We start from the raw sequence: 22,938 nt of genomic DNA, 5'->3' as shown, positions 1-22,938 counted from the left end.
TAAAATAATATTCTTAGTCCTCATTCATTGTGGTCATATCAAAGCATATTTTATAACATAGAATTCTACAGATTACAAAAGTTGAGCACTTAAATGCACTGCATTCTGAATCTCAGCATTCAACCACCAACAACATCAAGCACATTCAATATTTCAATGATCATCCCACTGGTGCCTTAACACTACACTGGGTAATCAGGGTGGCATTAGGGCTTGGACATCATCAGTCTTTAGGCCAATACTAACATGAGGGCTGAATTTATTAAGGAAAATGACGTTTTTCAATCACCCAACAATTAGATAGATTTTGGAAAATGCAACCAGCACAAGTTGTTATAATATTGGTGAAAGTGAAAACGATAACATTCAGGAAACAGAGTACTTGTTCAGTAGGAATAAGTATGAATAACCATGAATACTCCACATAATTCTTATTTTGGAAGTTTGCACCGAAAAATGCAGTTGCACACATTACCTGGGATAAGATTGTTACCGTCCTCATGATACAGAATTCTGTTGTACTTCAGCATTGTGTCAGTTCCTAATTACAACAGATGTGTGTATCACATGTTAAGTATGGCTCAAGTGCAGCACGTTCTTGTTATCGCTTGTTCACATCTAAAGAAATGCTTTGCGTTATTGAAGATGCACAGAATATTGGAAATCTTACAGCAGGAAAAAAAAACAAAAAAAACAACAAAAGTGGTACCAGTATTCACAATTCGCAAAAAAGCAAAATTTGTTGGAATTAAGCATGGACGTTTCCGAGCATATTTAGCCTTATTTTATAGGGCACATCTATGCTTTTTTTTTTTTTTAAATTGTTCAGGTCATTTAAGTTGTTTAAGGTTTTGTTTATATTTTGCATGGACAAATGTACTGTACTTTGAATGTGATGTCCAATGTTGCTTGTATAATTGTGTCTGTGGCATTGCCTCAAAGCTGAATAGTTTACTCCTCTTGTAACTCGTCTTGAGTTTACGCCACTAGTTTGCTTTGGAGCAAGACTTGCAGTGCGGATATTTATGTCCGCTGGAATGTCATCCTTGTTAAGAGACAAGGAAATACCATGAAGGCTTATCTTCTTATCTGACTGAAAATTAAAAATTGCACTTCCTTCTTACTGTGGACAAGACCTATACAGAAATACCTTCTTTTTTTAAATTCTGATTAAGTACAGACAAAACCATTATTTTTGATCAATAACATTGAGTGTGCAGTGAATTATAGTTCAATTGGTAGAATTTAGTTTTGTTTGTTTGTTTGTTTGTTTGTTTGTTTGTTTGTTTGTTACCAGCTGCCACTGCTGCACATTATTATTTCTGAAGAATGTTTTTATACATAGTTTCTTTTTAAAAGTAACTGCATTGTTTTGCAAAATGACAAACAAGAAGAGCAACATACTATGTGCTGTGCTTGTACATATAGTATCGTTTCTTGAAAACTCTCAAAAAGTGTAACGATAGAAATCCTGTCCTTGTTAGCCACCATGACAGACTGTGATGGCAAGTTCAAAATCGGAACACCCTCATGATGTATTGACTGGACCATGCTTTAATTAAAAACAGAGGTTATAACCATAAGGTAGTCTACACATTCCAAATGAGTTTCAATTTGTTAAATGATTAATTATTCCTGGATAATTATACATCCAGTTATTACATTAAAATAATGAAGATTTTTCAAGTTCACTATTCGATAAAACCAAGGTTTTCTCAACTTGAAAGGACCTAAATCTGTTTGTTTTACCCAATACATCTGCTTTTATCATTTATGGAAGAGGTATTTTACAAGTGTACTTGAAAAATTACAAATAGCTGTCTTTTAAAGTGATATTTAGTACTGATTTTTTTTTAGCAAAACAAGATAGAAATAGGAAGATATTAATACAGAAGAGTTAAACGATAGTGTAATACAGAGTCAACACACAAGCAGAAAATCGGGATATAAACGGTATATATGCACTTGCATGATGAGACAACTTGCAGTAGAAAATAGAAAGAACTTTAGACAGACTTTTCAGGATAGTCAAGACTACAGTGGACACCTTAATTGGCCTGCTCAAAATCAGATCCATGGTCGGGTAACGAAACGGCCTGTTAAATCAACAATATTAAAATAAAGGTGCTATCCAGCAATTTATAGTATTGTAATTAATTTAAGGTGCTTTAAACAATATTGGGGAACATTTTAAGCTTGTGAGATAAAACCAGCATCCACTATTTTAAGCAATAAGTAATAAGAAAGAAGTTGAATCTTGTCCTCGAGTGGTGCGGACATTATTCTCAGCCAGTTAAGATGATGTCCACTAAATTTTGAACTACAGATCTATACGATGCTCTGAAAGCTCCTGCCAAGAAGAAATTTTAAAATGATGACTGAGTAATCTTTGTTACATGACAACTTTTCCTGAAGGCAAGATCGGTAAGTTAATTCAAGTAACAGTGCTGTCTTTTTATTGGCTTTAGCATTTAATATGACCTTTGAATAATTCATTTTTTGTTACTATTTTTAAGACTTATTAAACAGAACTCACATTATTCAATTAAGTAGTTGTAATGTTTCATATAAAAAATATATAAATGATAAATACATCAACAAAGTTTGATACCTGTACAAAAGTATGTTACGAGTATAATAAAATATACAATAAGTGATGAATCTACAAATGTTTCTCTGACAAACCACAACTATGACAGTGTGTCAACCATTCTGAATAAAAAGGAAAAGGATGTTTGTATACGTCAAAGATTAGTCTTGTTGGGCACTACGATCTAATTACCATCCTAATTCGGTATTTAAGTACTGTCTTTCTTGTATAAGCAAACTCGCCAACAGATTAGCCATTTACAGGGAGAGTTCAACAGGTGCTGTTTCCAAGTCTAGAATAACACATGGTTTGCAGTTGGGTGCTGAAGATATTTCCCTTGTTTTGCACTATTCTGCCTTGTTTGTATTTTTAATAATGTTTCTGTCACATTTTACCACACTCAATCAACACAGTACAGTAAAACTTGGCAGGCTGATGATCAGGTTCTGATTTCAAAGTAAATCTGAAAGTCTATTGTATGGAACTATCTTGTTCATTCTTGTGGTGCCAATGAATATCTCCTTAATATGGTTTGAACATCACATTTGAAGTTAATCATCACATATGGTACAATAGCAAACATGAAGAATGACACCTAAATCACATCCAACATCATTTCCTTCGATTTCTCATTCTCCAGCTTGTAAATTCCAAGCCACACCCTCATGGTACGAATATCACTATCTTGCAGTCAGAAATGTGTTTGTAGATATGGTTGTTAATGAAGGATCTCTATCTGTGAAGCTTATCATTTCATTCTCTTCTTCAAATTCTCTGTGATGGCATTGAGAAAATCTTCAGTATTGAGGTACATGCCTTCTTTGACATTGGGTAGCCCGTGGATACATGCTGCCAAATCCTTCGTCATCTGACCTCTCTCGATACACTCCACACAAGCTTCCTCCAATTGCAGGGCAAACCTGCAACAATAGCACAAACACACCTGTTATTGAGGGATAAAAATTGCCTGATTAAACCTTTTCAGCAAATGGTATTACATACAGATTGTAAATGAAGTGTTTTAGCTAACTATTTCAATTAAAACTTTGATCCTGGCTTTGTTCTCTGCATATCCGTAAGGACCACCACTAGCAAATCTCATATATACATGAAAATCCACAGCCTGTTTCCAGTCATTCGACTGGGTCAGGAATGGAATGAATGAAGCCCCATCTAGCAGTGAGAATAGGATTTATGTTGGCTATTGAAGCTTGTCCCACTCCTCTGGGCAATGATTAATGACTGACAGATGAAATGATATTATATTGGAGCTGGTTGCTGGAATGAAATATGACAGGGAAAACTTGAGGACCTAGAGAAAAACCTGTCCCACCTCTGTTTTGTCCAGCACAAATTTCACATCGGGGTGACCAGTATTTGAACCAGGGGACCCAGTGATGAGAGGCTGGTGCGCTGCCGCCTCAGCCACGGAGGCTGTACTCGCCTACACATATTATTAAAAAATGTCTCCAGTAGGCATCTATCTCTATTTGATGAGACTTCCACTGTTGTATAGAAATAGTTATGACAAAAGGGAGCCAACCAACAGCGATTTTAGAGAAGGAAGTCTAAGAAATGTTTAAATAAAGTCTAAGAAGAGTTTTTTTGCATTTAAGCTGCCTAAAACCGTCAATGACAGACCTGAATTAGGAAGGGAAGAATTTTCTAGTAAAGGGTGGCCGAGAAGTCCCATTACATGTTATAATACATGTCTAACTATCCTATGCTATAAGTATTTATTGTTAACATGTCCGGTTCCATGGCTAAATGGTTAGTATGGCAGCCTTTGGACACGGGGTTCTTGGGTTCGATTCCCGACAGGGTCGGCAAAATTTTAACCATAATTGGTTAATTCCCCTGGCACGGGGAGTGGGTGTGTGTGCTGTATTCATCACGACACGCAGATCGCCTACGGGAGTTAAATCATAAGACCCACACCAGGCCTCTTCGGAGACCACACGCCATTATTATTATTATTATTATTATTATTATTATTATTATTATTATTTATTGTTACATATTGTTGAGATAACAATTTCCCGCCATAAGCCAAGTCCTGCACATGACACGTTCACATCGGTGGGAAAGTTGCATCCCGTGTCACGTGGTTCGCTGCGTAGTTCCCTGTCTTCAGTCGAAAGAGTTAAAACCATGGAGAATATGTTTTCACTGTTCAGGAGCGTTTGGTGGCTTCTGTTTGGGTTCATGAATGTCAGAATACAAAGAAGACTATGACGACATTTTGAAGGACTTTGCTGTGAGGTTTGAAAAACCACCACCACCACCACCACGACTAACACCATTCGCATGGGAGAAGAACACCTTTGCTACGGGAAATGTTCTCAATGCACCACTTAGCGGAAGGCTTACGACTCGCATGGAAACTTGTGCTGCTGTGGCAGAATCAATTGAACGATCGCTGGAGAAGTCAACCCGTATACGGTTCGCAGAATTAGGCACCCCGCGACGAACTATGCAAGACCGTAAGTGGAAAGACTTTAAACTTCCATGTTTTCGGCAATCCTCAGTGAATGAGTTAAATAATTGTGACTTGGAGTAATGTGTGCATGCATGTGAAATGCTGCTCGCACGCTTCCTGCATAGATATGATTTTTAAAAACCATTAGGTTTTCTGACAAGTGTGCAATTTATCGTAGCTTATGAAATCATAAAGTCTTTATTTGGGAAAAAATCTGCACTTTTATGAGGAAATAGATTGCAATCCACCATGTTATGCTTTGGACAGGGTTAACAGCAGACCATCTGCTTGGACCATATTTCCTTGATGGTTTTGTGAATCAGCACAGCTACCTTCACATGATTAACACATGGTTACTTCCAGAATTAAGGGCTAAAAGTATAACTGACGTTGTGACATTTCAACAAGACGGTGTTTCAATACATTTTGCTGAGAGTGTCTGCAAACGGCTAAATGAACTTTTCTTTTTCCAAATCACTGGACTGGACATGGATCACGAGACCTTCCAGTACCATTGCCATGGCCTCCACGAAGCCCACACTTCAGCACACCAGACAATGCATTATGGGGCATAATGAAAAAAGACGTTCATAAACAACGATACGTGAACAACAATGAACTGAAAGATGGAGTTTGTATGACATTTGGAATGATCACCCCTCACATGATGCAGCAGTTGCACATAAGAACATGGCGATGCGTCAACCTCTGCTTCGAACATGGAGGAATACATACTAACGTTGTTGATTAATCAATTGAATTGTTAATGATAATCGGATATTGTTTATTCAAAATAAATGCTGAAATTAAAAAATCCTGTTTTATTCATAGCAATGTTTTCATGTCTAACTGTCCTATGCTATAACATGTAAAGGGACTTCTCGGCCGCTCTGTATATTTGGAACAGCATCTAAATTAAGTCTAGAGAAAAAAACTCGCCCACTTTGAGTTCACATTATCTGATCACTACCAGTGGATATATCTAGCTCCAGCATCATGTAATTCAATGTTATACAAAGAAAATTCCAAAAGATTAAGATAAGTTTAAGCCGAGTTTGTATTAATTTTGGAGAATTACATGCTGATAGTTTATCTGATGTCCTTAGTGATTGCGAATGTGCACTAGTGATTGTGAAGATGTGTGTCCATCAACATCAAAATATACGCGCGACATTTACGAGTCTGTTGATGGCGACATTAATAAGAGTGAAGATGCCAGTGATAGTAAGAACAGTGATCTGAACCCATGAATAGGCCCACCTCTGTGACTTAAAGCAATTTGCCATTACCTCTAACTCTTCCACTCGCAGGGAACGTTTCTTGCTTGACATAAGTCGGATACTGCAGATGCGTTTTCAAGTATTTCATACGTTCCGCCATCCGTATCATCACTCTCTCCAAACACGTGCTTGAGTTTATCCAACAACAAATACTGTACATAGGACTACATTAGTTCCTAATATTTTCTGCATTGTACAAGTAGATTTTAAAGAATTCTTTCATCTTTCGTGTCAGTATTGAGGAGATTCTGGATTATATAAAAGTAAGAACAACAACAACTACTACTACTACTATTACTATTACTACTACTACTACTACTACTTTTCCTACCGCTTTTCCCACACCTGTGGGGTTACGGGTGCAAACTGCGTCACACGTGTGGATTTGGCTGTTTTACGGCCGGATGCCCTTCCTGACGCCAACCCTATATGGAGGGATGTAATCACTGTTGTGTGTTTCTGTGGTGGTTGGTAGTATAGTGTGTTGTGTGAATATGAAGAGGAGAGTGTTCGGATGGACACAAACACCCAGTCCCCAAACCAAAAGAATTAATCAGAAGAGATTAAAATCCCCAACCCAGCCACGAATCGAACCGGGAACCGGGACCCTCTGAACCGAAGGCCAGTACGCTGACCATTCAGCCAACGAGTCGGACACCACCACCACTTCATTCAGTTTAAGTTCAAAGTATAATCTACTAACCTTTCCAATTCAGGAGTTCCATCAAGCTTGGCTCTGTGTGCCAGACCTCGAGTCCACGCAAAGATTGAGGCTACAGGATTGGTAGATGTTGGAAGACCCTTTTGGTGTTGCCTACATTTAAACATTCCATAAAATTAGTTATATATATTTTCCAACTCATAAAACTACAATAATAATTAAGATGAACATGAGGCAGAAATGTTAACAATAATCTCAATGCTGAATTCTTTCAACATTTTAATTTGTAATCAGAAAATCATTTCATGAACACCTGGTCATATCATTCAAACATTGCAATGAAGTTCACTTGAACAATTTTCATAGTGTATAAGGAGAAGAGCTGATCAACTAAGTGGTATGTTACAAAGTCTATATATTAATGTTGATGATAATGTTTGTTGTTGAAAGGGGCCTAACAGCTAGGTCATCGGTCCCTTATGGTACGAGATGGAATGAAAAGACATGGTAATGAAACTTTTAAAATATATCCACTGACAGATTTTAAAATAAATTATGATGAAAAATGATTATGAAATTAAGATAATCAGTGGATCTACTGCACAATGCCTTATTTTCTGATAAAATTATAGAAAATATAGATTACAATGGAATAAAGCATTGCCTTGAAGTACAGTGATATATATCATTCAAGTTAGAAGTTAAAATAACATTAAAATACACAAACAAAATAGAGTCAATGGAACAAAAGCGTAGTTAACAAAAATACACTAATAGAAAATACACTTTTATACACGATAAAAAAGACCAGCACCACGCACTCCGTAAGGATGTGTACCACGGTTAGATGGCCGCTGCAAGTACACACCAGGGGTCGTTCACCCTTCAGTAGGTAGGAGTGCGCTACTGTGCCGTGATCGATACAAAGAGAACCTAATACCACTGCTTCTCTCCGAGAAGCCTGAAGTGAAGTCTTCCGTACTTTCGTAGTTCCTTTCATCGCTCTCGGCTTATTTGAGAGAGGGGTGGCTTGCCATTCCATCTCCCAATGGGACATACACAAATGTGTCTGCTGAGAGCGAATCTCACTGGCTGGAACCTTGTAAGGCAACGGGGGCAATATAACAGCCTCCTTGGCAACCTTATCAGCTAACTTGTTTCCCTCTACACCCATGTGGCTTGAGAGCCACATAGACGGGATTCTGGTGCAGTCATCTGAACACCTAGCCAGCACCAGAGTGTGCTGAGGGAAACATGTATCCATAGACTGTACGTGCTCAAGGAGTCTGTACACAGCAGAAAGTGCCGGCGTTCATCGGACAGCGTGTACCGCAGGGCTTCATAGATAGCATAGAGCTCGCAGACTTCCGGTAGAGGAAAAAGGATCTATATACGGTATTGAAAAGATTTTCTAGAAAAAGCTTTGTCCAGGCCGTGCGTCTGTTCTACTGGGCCCATTTGCTTCATTTATGTTTTATTCTCTCCAGAATTACCCGCCGGTGAATCGTCAGGCATTGGTAGGTGTCCGAGTTAAATCAACTTAAAATAACAAAGAGTTGACCATGGGAAGTCGGACATGAAAAGTGAAACGTAACTTGAAAGCTTTTCAGTCTGTCGAACAGCTAGAGTGGAGACAAAGCAGGACTCCATCAAGATAAGTTCCAAATTTCAAAGTCCTAGGTGTTTGGACAGAAATAAATATAAATATTTCCAAATATTGAGTGTGACTTGAAAGAATATGATGATTACCTTTTAAGAATGAAACATGTCATTCTTTGTTTAATAGTGTTGTTTTTTTTTTGTTTTGTTTTTTTACAGGTATGTTGTAGTATAATATATATTTAACACGTGTGTTCAACAGACTGAAAAGCTTTCAAGTTACATTTTTCACGGAGTCGACACTGGAAAGTACGGCTTCCTTCTTAACAAATGAAAGGTGAAAGGCAGGAGTCTGCCAAATAACAGACTCAGGAGACCCATGGACACCAGCCCATGCTCCCTAGTTGAGATCCCCTGGGGGTTTATTCACCTCCTACGAGAGACAAGGGATGCTGTGGAAGTGTCCCTCCATGCCCTTCATCCACAAGGGGATATAAAGGGGAAAACAAAACAGAAGAACTGAAGAAGGAAGATCAAGAAATCAGATTAGTGGGGGTGGTAATGGTTGTTCTGGGGTAAAATGTTTACTCAAATAAAACCCACAATAAAAAATAAAAAAAACCTGCAGGAATTATTCCGAGTATATACAGTACTCTCTTGGCCCCTTAAACCTAATACCGTCGGGGTATTCTCTTCTCAGGTCAAGGAGTAAGTAAGTCAAGGACAGTTTCAAGCAGGAAAATTAAAATTATTTTGCTAAAAGCAAAAGAGAGAGAAATTTATTAAAGAAATAAATTGTCAGTCCTCCAATGAGGGTGACCATTCAGATCCAGAATACAGTCAGTTACAATCTCAACAGAGTTTAAAAACACCAAAGTGGAAATTTAATTGTTAATTTTTCTAGACAGGGTGCAGGTCCTCAGGAATAGATGGAAATGAATGATTTGTAGAGAGTCCTTCAATATCTGTATTACTATTTTTTCTATTTCGCAGAATGGAACTTTCAAATTTTATAGCATGGTCGAATGTCTGACTAGGGAGGGTGCCTTTTGCTCTGAATAGCAGACCTCCGACAAGGCAAGCACGGAACAGGTCCACATCCCGAGCCTGATTCGAGTCTCTTTCAAAGCTAATGGTGGGATCTGAGACCATTTCTTTACTTTTCTTTCTGTTGATGTCTATGATTTCAGCCCTCTGATTAGAGCCATCAGTAGAGATGCAGTGAACCTCCTCATGCACCTCCCATCCACACTGTCTTATGGATTGAGCAATCAACGTTCTTACACGGTGGTGGCGATGGTTGTGCATTAGCTCAGTGCTCCGGCAGATTTCCAGCACTTGTCCAAGGATTTCTGTCTCATTACACCCATTCTGGCACAACGGGTTGAGCTGAATGACCTACCGGGAACTGCTCCGACTGCGGTGAGGTTGCACGACATCTTCACTGCATTTACGTATTCAGAAGAGGACATAGGTGATTTATGAGTCATCCAGGAGTTTGCTTTCGGGCAGTCTGAATATAACACTAGTCCCTTTCCTTTATGTGGTAACTGGCATCACGAATGAAAGGATTGATTTCTCATAATTTCACGCAGTTTTCTTCTGTCAATCTTTGAGGGAAGACTTTCTATTTGTATTTCAAGTCTGTGGAGTACCAAAGTAGAAATCCACACAGAGCTAAATGGAGCTTAATTTCGCATACTGAAGCTTGCAGCAGAATAGGCAGAACCAAGACTTGGAACTAAGGAGACAAACAGACTGACTAAGCCAAATGAAATTTATGTCAGTGGAGAGAGAGCTTGGAATTAATTAGTAGACAAATAAGCTTGAGTAGAGTTTTTAAAAGTAGTAAAGAACATAAAATGGAGATAAAGTTGTAATTCAAGAGGGCACATTGGGGCAAATACACATTTATACGAAGAGGAATTAGAAATTACATACCTCGGCAGCGCAATATCCCGAGATATACTAGCCACAAAGGAGGTGGCAAATAGAGTGCAGAAGAGCTCTCACTTTTACCAGCAAGTAGGAACACTCCTCTGGAATCCCGAAGTACCAACAAAATCAAAGCTGGTGATGTTCAATCAGTACTTCATACCAATCTTAACCTGTGTATTAAAACCTGCACCCTCACTAAGAAAGAATCATCAAGGTTGCAGGCATCCAAGATGAAGTTCCTTAGGTCCACAATTCAAAAAGCAAGCTGGACAAGTTAAGGAATGATGTGGTTAGGAAGAAAGCTGGGATTGTTACATCATTGTTAGATCAGGTCAACATGTCCAGAGTGAGGTGGTTTGGGCATGTAATGAGGACGGAGCCAACAAGGACAGCATATGTTAACTTGGAGGGACATGTGGCAGGGAAACTGATGGTGGAAAGAGTAAGAACCCACTGGATGGACATCGTAAAGATGGACATTGCAGATCGGGGAAGGACAATGGAGGACGTCATTAACAACAGAACGTATCTCAATAAGACAGAATGGAAGAGGCTCGCCAACAGGACCCAGGAAACTGGAACTGTAAAATAATAATTATTATTATTATTATTATTATTATTATTATTATTATTATTATTATTATTAATTTATCAAAGGAGATGGCTGATAAATTTACAACTACTTTGAAGTCACTTGAAAGATGACAATGACCGAGCTCGATAGCTGCAGTCGCTTAAATGCGGCCAGTATCCAGTATTCGGGAGATAGTAGGTTCGAACCCCACTGTCGGCAGCCCTGAAAATGGTTTTCCGTGGTTTCCCATTTTCACACTAGGCAAATGCTGGGGCTGTACCTTAATTAAGGCCACAGCCGCTTCCTTCTCATCCCATCATCGCCATAAGACCTATCTGTGTCGGTGCGACGTAAAGCAACTAGCAAAAAAAAGATGACAATGTAAACTACTGATAAGGAATCTGACACCTGGGCGACAACACTAAATGCAGATCAACTGGCGACTGAAATGTCGAACTACAGTTGAATGTAGACTTGATAAAATAACGTTTGATGAAGACCCTACCTGAAATTTTAAATACGTTCACTTTAGCACCCAACAGAAGTTACAGCCTCCAGAAAATTCCACGAAGATAATTACAGGCTGAATATTAAAAAGTGAGACTCTCTGTTGTAGATTATATCAGTGATTTTCAATTTCCTTCCCTGTTACATGGAAAATACCTGTAATACCTCATTTTTAATTGCCGTGTTTGGGATTTAATTAATTATAAAAATTCAGCCAAGTACACCTCAACAGGACCGCTTTTGAATTGCATAAAACGAAAATACCGAATAAATTTATACCAAATATTATATATTCCAGTAAATTCACATCTTGTTCACTCATCACAGCTTTAGGAGGGATTGGGATCTGAGATTTAGGCCTATCTCTCTACACAGAACATGAGGTATCAAAATTAATTGGAAGAGAAGTTAACAAGTCCTTTGAGAAACTCTCAAAGTGTGGAGCAACAAGTTTACCTGTAATGCCTTGTTACTGTTCCATGGGCTGCTTCGGCCTCAATCGTCTTGCCATCAGGACACACCAATACAGAGGTCATCATACCCAGAGAACCTGTAAAACCAACCAAAAACAGCAGCAGATGAATAAACTAATTTATTGCAGGATAAAAATATGAATTTTCCTTTCTGTAATGCTTCATGGGTTCCTTTGCGGACAAGACTAATCTGCATAGCATTCACTCACATAGCACGTGGCTTGTATTGAATAGGTGTTACAATAGAATAAATTATTTTGTGATAATTTGCTCAAGACTAATCTCTTAAAGAGAATAATATGTTTTAAAAATAAATAAATAGTAATAATATATATATTAAAAGAGTTTACTAAAAACAGCTTTGGCAAATCCATCAGTCCGTTCTACTGGACTGATTTGCTTCAATTTTTGTTTTATTCTCTCCGGCAATACCTGCCGGTAAATCATGAGATATTGATAGGTCTCTAAATTCAGCCAGTTTTGAGTAATCATAAAATCAATTCATTAAATGATCACTCCAATAATTGCAGGCGAACTTTTACCCTAACCCGCAACACATTGCGTACTTCGCAGGTTGCTAAGCGACTGACACTTTCATTAATATTCTGATATATGTGATTTTCAACATTAATAATGTCATTGCTGCAGCCATGTTTGATTACTACCTGTCGAACCAGAGAGTATACACTTCCTCTGATCGTGGAAGAATACTATTTGCTGCTAGATACTCTTTGATTCTCTAACCTTTCCCAGCTTCCAAATATATTCAACATATGGCAGAGTGTTCGTAATAACTTACATACTGCAAAGAGAAAAAATCTACGTACAAACAGACCCTTACAAACCATTATTCTCATCATTATTCCAAAGTGAAAATAGCTAATCACTAAGTTCACACACGGAGTCATTTATAATACCACCTATTCAATACAATTTATTCCACTATTGTGTGGTCAAATACACATAGAAATTACCAGAACTTTAAAGGTATATGTTTCGCCCACTTTTTATTGGGTATCATCAGCCTTGTTCAATCTTAAAACATACACTGGTCTGAGGAATCGTAACAAATTACACTTAATGGTATTGAAACTGTGGTTACGTAATAACAGCACAAAAATATTGAATAAAATATGTACTGTACACATACTAAAATCACTTTGAAAGATTAAAACGTTCATCTAAAAGCAATTGTGTCACATTGTATCGTATCTTTTAATTGTACTATTCTTATCCTGTAAGCCTTGGTTTTGATAATCTGTTACCCAGGCGTGATATATATTGTTCATGCTTTTCATCAAGAAGATCCATTTCAGTGTTGGCAGCCCTGAAGATGGTTTTCCGTGGTTTCCCATTTTCACACCAGGCAAATGGTGGGGCTGCACCTTAATTAAGGCCATGGCCACTTCCTTCCAACTCCTAGGCCTTTCCTATCCCATCGTCGCCATAGGACCTATTTGTGTCGGTGTGACGTAAAGCCACTAGCAAAAAAAAAAACATGTAATCACTATCTGATCAATATGTACTATTGTTATTTTTACAATTGTAAATCAATGTAATTATTCCTTTATGCATAATTATGAATGTCACGATATGACTTTCTAAGTTAAAGCGACAATAAATAAACTTTAAAAAAAAAATTTAGTTAATACTAAAATATCATCATTTTAGTTATTTAGTTTTTAGGACCCTCAAACCTGCTATAATATGTTTTGTATTCTTTGTTTGTACATAAGATATGTTCCTTTCATTTTTACCTTTCCATCATGAGATACACCAACAAATGTAACTACAAAACATCACTATTCAAGAATCACCGAGATCTTTTACACAAAAGAGAAGCTATATACTCACCATAGCCTTGTGCCACAATATCAGACTGGACGTCACCATCGTAATTCTTACAAGCCCAAACAAAGCCTCCACTCGACTTTAGCATCTGAGCTACCATGTCGTCAATCAGCCGATGTTCATACCAAATTTTGTTGCTCTCAAAGTCTTTCTTGTAATCCCTGAAACACAAAACATTTACCTTTTCACTCCCAAGCCTTATTCATCCCCATCCAGGTTATTCAGGACATTGTGACAATGACCAAAACAGAGTAATACATAGTTTGTAGTTACAAATCTGGGCATCAGAGGTAAACTATCAAATACACTGGTTGTGCCTTTTTATAGGTACACTATTGTACGCATCTGTTTCGCAGGAATGAAGATAAGCTATGTGATACTATCGTATGTGCAAGGAGAACCCAGCAATAAGTGATCATTAGACATCAGATCTTTAGGTTTTTACCTACTGTTTTCCGTAAGACTATCAAGCCTATCTGTGACAATTTTCAGTGTTATGTACCTACCGTCACAGTAAATGAACTTTTATAGTGCTTATACGTGCCTATTTCAATGTTACAACCTATTCTTGCCTTTCTGAACCTGTACAAACCTTTATTTTTTGCTTTAAATCTTATAGATTTCATAAAATAAACAGTAAATATGATTCATTTATTATATGATTAAGTTTTCACAGAAGGCACCTGATAAAGATGCAAGCCAAGCTGGTGCGAGGGCAGGTGTGGAGGTTGTGAGACAAGCTTGAAACCAGGAATTTGTGGATTTTATCGTTATCCTCGTTATGTATCTTGCACATGCACTACACCAAGTAGCAGAAGAAATTAGAAATCAGTTCCTAAATGTGAAGGATTTTAATTTCTTCAGTAAAGAAAGCATTTTTCAAAATCAAGTACTAGAGATGCTGATTTTAAAGAAAACTGCCCACATATGCCCCGGCCTCTGGCACCTGTTTTAACAAGATGGGGTCCATGGTTACAGGCTGTTCAATATTACAGTGGAACATCCATTGTACAGAAAACATTGTCAACAATTTTTCAGAAGATGACTCGCAGTGCACTACAAGAGAAGAAACTAAGTGATCTGGCATATATTCATGCTAATTTCACATTCTTAAGAAACACTACAAAAAAATTACATCATTAAAATTCAGTCTTGCTGAATCATTGTCTGTGTTTAGAAAACCAGAGTGTCAGATGTAAATATTCAAATTAATCCTGTCCAGGCATAAACTTACCCCACAACATTTGGAAATGTTATTAATGATTTACTGCGTGCAAAATTATGGCAGAAATGCACCAAGAATGACAATGATGCACAAGTTGTTTTGTAAGCTATTTGCCACTCCTAGTGATTTGATCTCAACCAGATTTAAACTATTGTACACAAATACTGCATTATAGCTGCCTCTGTGGATCCGTGGTAGAGTGTTGGCCTCCGGATCCCAAGATAGCGGGTTCAAATCCGGCGGAGGTAGTCGGATTTTTGAAGGGCAGAAAAAAATCCATTCAATACTCCATGTCGTACGATGTTGGCATGTAAAAGATCTCTGGTGGTACCTTTGGTATTTACCTGACAAAATTCATTAAATCTCAGCCATAGACTCCCAAGAGAGATCCGGTTCACTCAGTCTGCCATCTAATGGGCCTAGAGTAAAACGGAACGTCGAAATTGACGGACAGACAGCCAGATGGCGTCAAATCGAAATGTCTGCACACGGTAGCTGAGGCCATACGATTATTATTATTATTATTATTATTATTATTGCATTATAATGTCTTGCATGCTCTTAATTTATTATTATTACTAGCCGATGTACCCGTGCTTCGCTACGGAATTATACATTGTATACAGAATTCTAGTGTACACGTTGTGAGCAAGATTGTATAGCATAGCTCTTAACGTTACCCTAGAAACGCGATGGGGAAGTCGCCAAACATCTTTTCTCATATGAAGACTGAGTTAGGGAATTTTCACTGTAATGGTAGACCTGCTTGCATACCATCTGTCCCAGTCAGGTTGGAGAGTTTTCATTATAATGGTAGACACTCACTCTCCACACCTGCCTTTCTACATCCTCAGAAAGACTTTCTTAGTGGTTTTCCCAACTGAAATGAACATACATTACAATGACGTCAGTAGGAATGGCGTGATTAAAAGCAATGCTTTCAAATGAAATACTCGATCAAATGAAACACCACACATTTTCTGACTTTTAACAAACAGGACTACACTGCCGATCTAACAGACCAAAATTCCAGAGCTGGAATGACCAAGCCGCAGACAGCCGTGATTCATGAACACTCTTCGTCTTTTTTCGGTGAAGAGAGGGTCGAATAGTGGAGACTCCCAGGGCAAAAGCTATGGCATTTTACTAATCTGTTTCCTAGGAGTACCCGATGAGTCGGAAAATATCAATTCACTACACTGGCGGTGGAAAAATCTATCTGACTTGGAGGCAAATTTTTCCTCCAAGCTGGAGAAGAAACCCTCTCTTCACTGATAATTTGGAATAAAATGAATGTAGAATTTAATAAAAGTGAAGAGGAAGAAGCTTTTTTTAAGAAACGGCTCTTTTCAGGGTTGAATTTTGAGTTATTTAGTGAATTGTGGTGCTATAATTTTGAATGGGCCTAAATTGTTATTCTATATACCAATTCTATATAATTCTATATACCAATTTTCATTAAATTCTGTTAACCCATTTTCTCGTGGCTCAGCGTTGATATGGGCATGGCAACAAAAATGCAAATTCATGAATATCTGTGTTATCATAGCTCTTACGATGGTTTACCATGGTCAGAACTGCAGATTCAACTTGCCTTAAAGTTAGTACAATATGCACTTAAGCACCTTCTTTATACTTTGCTGTAAAGTGAGTGAAATGTCATTTGCGATAGTTTACCTCCGACGCCCAGTTTACCGTTGCTGAGTAATCGTGGAAAGAAAACTGTAATTATAGTTGTCTCTTTGTTGCTTTACCAGAACTTTAACAAGTGTGATAAATTTCTACAGATTCATCACTGCAACTCATCTTTACAATTTTCATGAAAGTCACGATTCATTATCATTCAATAAAACTTCTGAATTTATTGGTTTTAGTTTTCATGTGTGTTTTGCTCTCTTACAAGAGCTTCTTCAGTGAATGTGAATATATAGTCACAGACAGGATAATAAGCTTTTGGACTTTTTGTCGGGTCAGGAAAACAAGGTGAAATTCTTGGAGAAGTCTTTCTCCTGAACAGTTGAGATTTTCTTCTGAAGACGTGGAGCAAAGTCTGCTGCGAAACTTAAAGAAATAAGATATATATATTTTACGTGTTGTGCACATAGTTCATCCCAGATGCTTTTTTATATCTTTACGTCATTTGTGTAAGTTTATAACATTTGTTTTAGTCATTAGATGTTTTTGTACAGTTTTGTATTATTTTGTATTATTATTATCATCATCAAGAGTGCTGAATTTTGGTCCTCGCATTCCATTTAGTAATTTAGTTTTGTTTACTTGCATATTTCTTTAACTATATAAAATTGATGTCCTGGGCACATTAAACAAACAAACAAACAAACAAATTTATTTCTACATACGGTATATTTTTGTCGCTTGTTTGTTCCAGTCTATTACTTGAATGATTACTTACAAAGAGGATGAGTGCAATGGAATGTTTGCATGTTTAAGGATTAACTTTAACACTATGACAGCAAATGCAAGAACATAAATAATACTTACTTTTCATATATTTCCTGGAAGATGTCCTTAAAGCGACCGTCGTACTGCTTGAGAATGGTGTTCTTAGTAGACAAGTATAAAGGCCACTTCTTCATTAAAGCTACCTGCAAAATGAATATTGACATTAAAAGATTTCATTTGCATCTGCATTCATAGATTTCAAATTTTGGATGTTACAGTCACTGAGTTTATGGTATACTAGCTTTTGCATGGTGATTTTGTAGCCCTTCATAAAGGTGGTGAACAACTCTACAGTGGCATGCACGAAAATTGATTTTTTTTGTGGGTGTTAAAGAACTGACTAATACTGAAAACTGGACCAAAATACTGCCAATATATTTTGGAATGATGTTGGAACATGTTGGCTTCTTTTGATTTGTTAGTAAAATTTAATATTTTCAGAAAGAAGAAAGTAGAGATGTAGAGAAACTTAATATATTTCCAGACAGCTTTTTAAGAGTTATGACTAGGGACCGGATCTTTATGCACTAAAAAACAATTGAAATATGCATGCAATTATACACTAAAAATGTAGGAAATATGCACTTAATAAGACAATTTTATTCACTATCATTCACTGCAGAAAGAAGTGTCACAATAGATAACTGCAAGTTTTTCAATGTTTTTCTGGAGACAAATTACATCTACTGTCTGTCAAAATAAGTTTATAGGCCGAGATTGAGACAAAATTTATGCAATGGAAAAGCCACCCTGATTTCACTCAAGTACTGACTAATTGCTTGAATCATCTTTATCCTGGGATATTTTAGTTTACACATTATTTCTTCAGGAATGATTGTAGAAGTGCATTGTTTAATGTATTCCACAGAATATTGTTGCATACTAAAGCCTTCCAAAGATCAGCTGAAAATGTATTAAGTGGAGTCTTTGGTTTCACATGCATAAGAAGTACAGTAGTTGCAGTGTGTTGTTCCTCTTTCCCTCCTTTGCCGTAATATGTGCAGTTGTTTTTGCATGTTGTTCAAGTTGAAATTTATTTTCACATTTTACTTTCCTTTGAACATACTTGACAATAGACGACGAATACTTTTTGCTGTTCTTCTCTTTAGACATTCTGAGTAAAAAATATGCAGACGAAGAATAAACTAACACGTCAACTGAAGAAACTCCACACAAAACTAGCCCCGGGTTACTGGCTGCCCAGATGGTGAAAGGAATATCCTACCCCATCCCTTTCATGAAACAGCCAGGCATCGTGCTTGCCTAAATTATTGGTACCTCGTTACCTGTTACTCAGAAAGTTGCTTACAAGGGATGTCCAAAACTCAAGTGAAACCAATTTCAAATATATATGCTGAAATATGCTGTTATGTTTAGAATATGCAATAAATCCGATAAACCCAGAAAATATGCATTTTCAAGAAATCCGGTCCCTAGTTATGACAATTTACACCAAATGAAATCAACCCAAATAAAAATCTGACAGTGGGCATTTTAATTCCATCATTGACAAGAAACTCAACTGCTGGAACCTCCAAGTGGCACACCACTAAAATTGAGGAACCGAACCCACGACCTTCCGGATAAACCACGTACTTCTTTATCACCTCAGCTAGGCAGCCCTAATCTAGACAAGGCCAGTCAGTGTATTAGTTGAGGTTGCCAGTTGCTGGAGGCAGTGAAATCAAACACGTCTCAATTAACTGAATTAACCAATGATCCCAAAGTCAATGCTAATGACTGGCTTCATGTAAACAACACTGCTAACAGTCATAGATGGCATTGATTTGGAGAATTTAGAGAATTTAAAAAATGTTAATGACACTCAAAAATTGAATTCAGAAGCATCGGTCATCACTATGGCCCAGATTCTTATGTAATTACATATTCCATTCCTTTATGTACTCAACTGGAAATTAAAAACGTTGGCAAAATGTGGCTCTGATATGGTTGTACCTGTTTCATTTTACATATGTTTACATATTCTTGGTAATATTACGTATCATGTGAAGAATGTAACAATTTTCACATATCCAGGCAATTATTTAAACAAATTAAAACAGGGTCAGTTTGTTTAATTTTCAGACTATATGTCTGTATGTATGTATGTATGTATGTATGTATGTATGTATGTATGTATGTAATGTTGAGTGCTCAGTTGTAATAAAATAACTGCCAAATTTCATTGCATATACATTATATGTCAATTGCTAAAGTTGGTTTTAAAATTCCTTCGGAATTTGGATTTCTAACCCTTTGTCTGTGAAATACATTCAAGCCTGTACCTTAACCCTTAATGTATAATTTATTATTTCTTTCAAATGCGATTTTTTTTTTTCATTCCAGAAGTAATACATTAAATATTTTTCTGATAATAATAAACTCAAAATAAATATTTTTATTTATTTACTTGGATCAGTCAAAACATTAAGAGTTTTGAATGTTTTACATACAGTTGTATAAAAAGCTGTACGATTACTGTAGCTACTGCAACACTTCATTCTTAGGAATGTCCTTTATCACAAATTCTCAGAGGTAAACAATATTGTATTCCTTAACTGTTCATAAAATTTACACTTCTCTCCAGCTGATTAGGAAAAAAAAAAAAACATAAAATAAAGGATTGTCCTTTTTTTTAAATACACTAGCGAAATCCAGCAAGTTCATCTGCAAGATAGAAGAAAATGCACACTTGGAAAGCAGATATAAGAAGCAAGTAAATTCTCCTTTGCACATATGCAATTCTGTGCATTTAAGGGTTAAACTACTTCTCAACATAAGTTGCAAGCATGTTAAGGCACTTATCATGAAACGAGCTTCTGAATTCCATTCTCATAGAAATCTGCTGCATGATGTGCCAGTCACTGAGGCACGGTCATTTTTAGGTCATCATCATCATCATCATCGTCATCATCATCGTCATCGTCATCGTTGCTCTGACCTCCTAAATGCATTTCAAGTGCATGAACAAGTGGTAGTCACCAAGCGCTAGGTCAGGACTATACGCAGAATGATCAAATTGTACCCAACCAAATCAATGAGGTCTCCACAAGCAACATATCCTGCACATAAGTTTGCAAGATGAAATTGTTTGCTTGCACTTCACTTTCTTGGAGGATGTTTATCATCTCCATTCCACGGATTGCTGCTTTGATTCCAGCGAAACATAAGCCATACGTTTCGTCGGCAGTGTCACTATCATTACTGTACCGCTCAACCGCACCTCTATCAGCATCCTCAGTACCCAGCATGAGCACAACTTCCGATAATCTAAGCATCCTGACAATTTCATAAAGAACACTCCTTGAAATTTCAGGCAACTCCTAACGTAACACATTGCTGTCCACTCCATCTGATGTGTAACTGGCCCCTGTGGCCGGAAGGTTTCAGCAGAGACATGGAGTTGTTGCAGGGTTATCATTTAAATTGTTGTAATTCCTAAACCTGGAATGAGAATGCACTGAAACTTTTTCCACTAACCTTTTCAGTAGTTCTTCAAGGTGTGGTACCTCTCGAAACATGCTCCTCTGTGCAGTGGCACCTCACAAAACTTCCAGATGAAGCGTGTTTCGCTCCTCAGCTTCTTTGCAGCACAAACTCTGCAGGGTCTCTGGGGAATTTTCTTCACACCTGTACTCATAATTCTGTCTATGATATGTTTCTTCATATCTCCTGAAAGTCTGCCTGGGGAAGGTCTTGCCTTAGTATTCTTTTAGATGGAGGTCCAGTTGGTCATTCCTGAGTGTCAGGGTGGGGTAGCTCTGTCATTCAACCATTCCTTAGCAACAGCATGCAGGTACACTTTGTATGGCATGTTTAGGGGATTTACCACTGTACACGCTCTAAATGAATTAAATAAAGCACAGTTTAGAAGGTACATTACGGATCTCTTTGTCCACTTCACTGTCTTCCTAAGCATTGGACAGTAAGAGCGATACTGATCTGCATGATCTATTCCCTTCATGAATTGGTTATAATCAACAGATTCCAGCTTCGCAATTGGTTTTCCAGATCTGTCATCTTTACCAGTCTCCACTATAGCTGATGAATGTACTGTTGTTATCATTCGCACATCTCGCTTGTCCTTCCATACCTGAACAAGTACATCCTGCTTTCTCTGAAATTTCGTCTCTCCCTTTTTTAGTTTTACAGATTTTAGACTCTGAGGAAGGCCCCTATTCAACCTAATTGTTCCACATACTCTAGTACCATGCTTTAGGAGCACCTCAGCAATATGGACACTATTGTAATAATTGTCCATTTACACATGATGCCACAAATTGAGACTAGTTCCCATCACGGACAACATAGTGTCCTCTAATTTTTCCCCCTTGCCTGGAATATATTTCCAAGTTGCAAATATACCCACTGACTGATTCACACAACATTCGGAAAATAAGGCCATATTTTACCAGTTTTTCTGGATTATATGTCCAAAAGCTGCTGTTTAGACTTATAAATGGTCTGAAATTTCTGTAGCAAATAATTTAAAACATACTAGATTTTGTATAATCTACTGGAATTTTCTGGTTGCTCTTCATTGTTACTAAAATGCCATGCTTGCCATATTTGTCTAAATCTATTCCTACTCATCGTCTTAGAAAAGATTGATGTCTCAGTCAGAGGATCTGTGGTCCAGTAATCATTGAGTCTTTACGTACTTGTCCCATTAAAAGCAACAGTCAAGAACTTTTGGAGTTCATTCACGGTAATATCTGTCCACTTAAAGTTTTTGGTGAGATTTTATATTTCAATTCATTCTGATAATGATATCTGTTTGATTCCTCTACCATATACTCCAACGGATCATCACCAATGAACAACTTGACAACACAACCTATATTTTCAGGTTCGCTCGGCAAAATTTTAACGCCAGGCGTCCCCGAAAAAGGCTCCAAAACTGGTATAATATCCTGATCAGTCCACTCTCTGCCAGAAATAGGGAGAATACTATCAACAGTACTTACATCCAGATTATCTTCGCTATCTGAAGCAACAGGTTGTTGTTCTGACCGCTCCCATGGTGCAATAAACGTGTCATTCACAGCATCACTTCCACATAAATGCACGACACTAGCACTAAAATTATCATTAGACAATTCATCTTCACTCTCCTCACAACCACTGGGAACATCTGACAAATTATCAGTGTATAATATCACCAGGAGTCAATCCACTGTTTACTGGCACTGCCATTTTTGTTTACTAGCACTGATGGATACACGACATTGACGCTCTAAAATGGGGAAAAACAGTATTAAAGGAAGTGTAGATTTTCTACCGTGTAGGTAGATCAAC

At 37.4% G+C, this 22,938-nt stretch overlaps 1 protein-coding gene across 1 annotated transcript in view; it reads right to left on the bottom strand.

Annotated features, from left to right (window-relative positions):
• Positions 1 to 1,387: 1,387 nt before the first annotated feature.
• The window catches only part of LOC136885455 (isocitrate dehydrogenase [NADP], mitochondrial), a 153,597-nt gene continuing 132,046 nt past the window's right edge, over positions 1,388 to 22,938 (bottom strand). Inside the window, exons 5-9 of the mRNA XM_067158016.2 lie at positions 17,680 to 17,783; positions 13,956 to 14,113; positions 12,085 to 12,178; positions 7,053 to 7,163; positions 1,388 to 3,510 (exon numbers count right to left, since the gene is read on the bottom strand). Coding sequence (XP_067014117.2) covers positions 3,339 to 3,510; positions 7,053 to 7,163; positions 12,085 to 12,178; positions 13,956 to 14,113; positions 17,680 to 17,783 — 639 coding nt within the window. The 3' untranslated portion in view covers positions 1,388 to 3,338. The remainder of the gene's footprint in view (positions 3,511 to 7,052; positions 7,164 to 12,084; positions 12,179 to 13,955; positions 14,114 to 17,679; positions 17,784 to 22,938) is intronic.

Source organism: Anabrus simplex, chromosome 14 (genome assembly GCF_040414725.1).
Source record: "Anabrus simplex isolate iqAnaSimp1 chromosome 14, ASM4041472v1, whole genome shotgun sequence".
Classification (NCBI taxonomy): Eukaryota; Metazoa; Arthropoda; class Insecta; order Orthoptera; family Tettigoniidae; genus Anabrus; species Anabrus simplex.
Note: the sequence above shows the minus strand (reverse complement) of the source record. Positions and strands in the feature narration are given on the sequence as shown.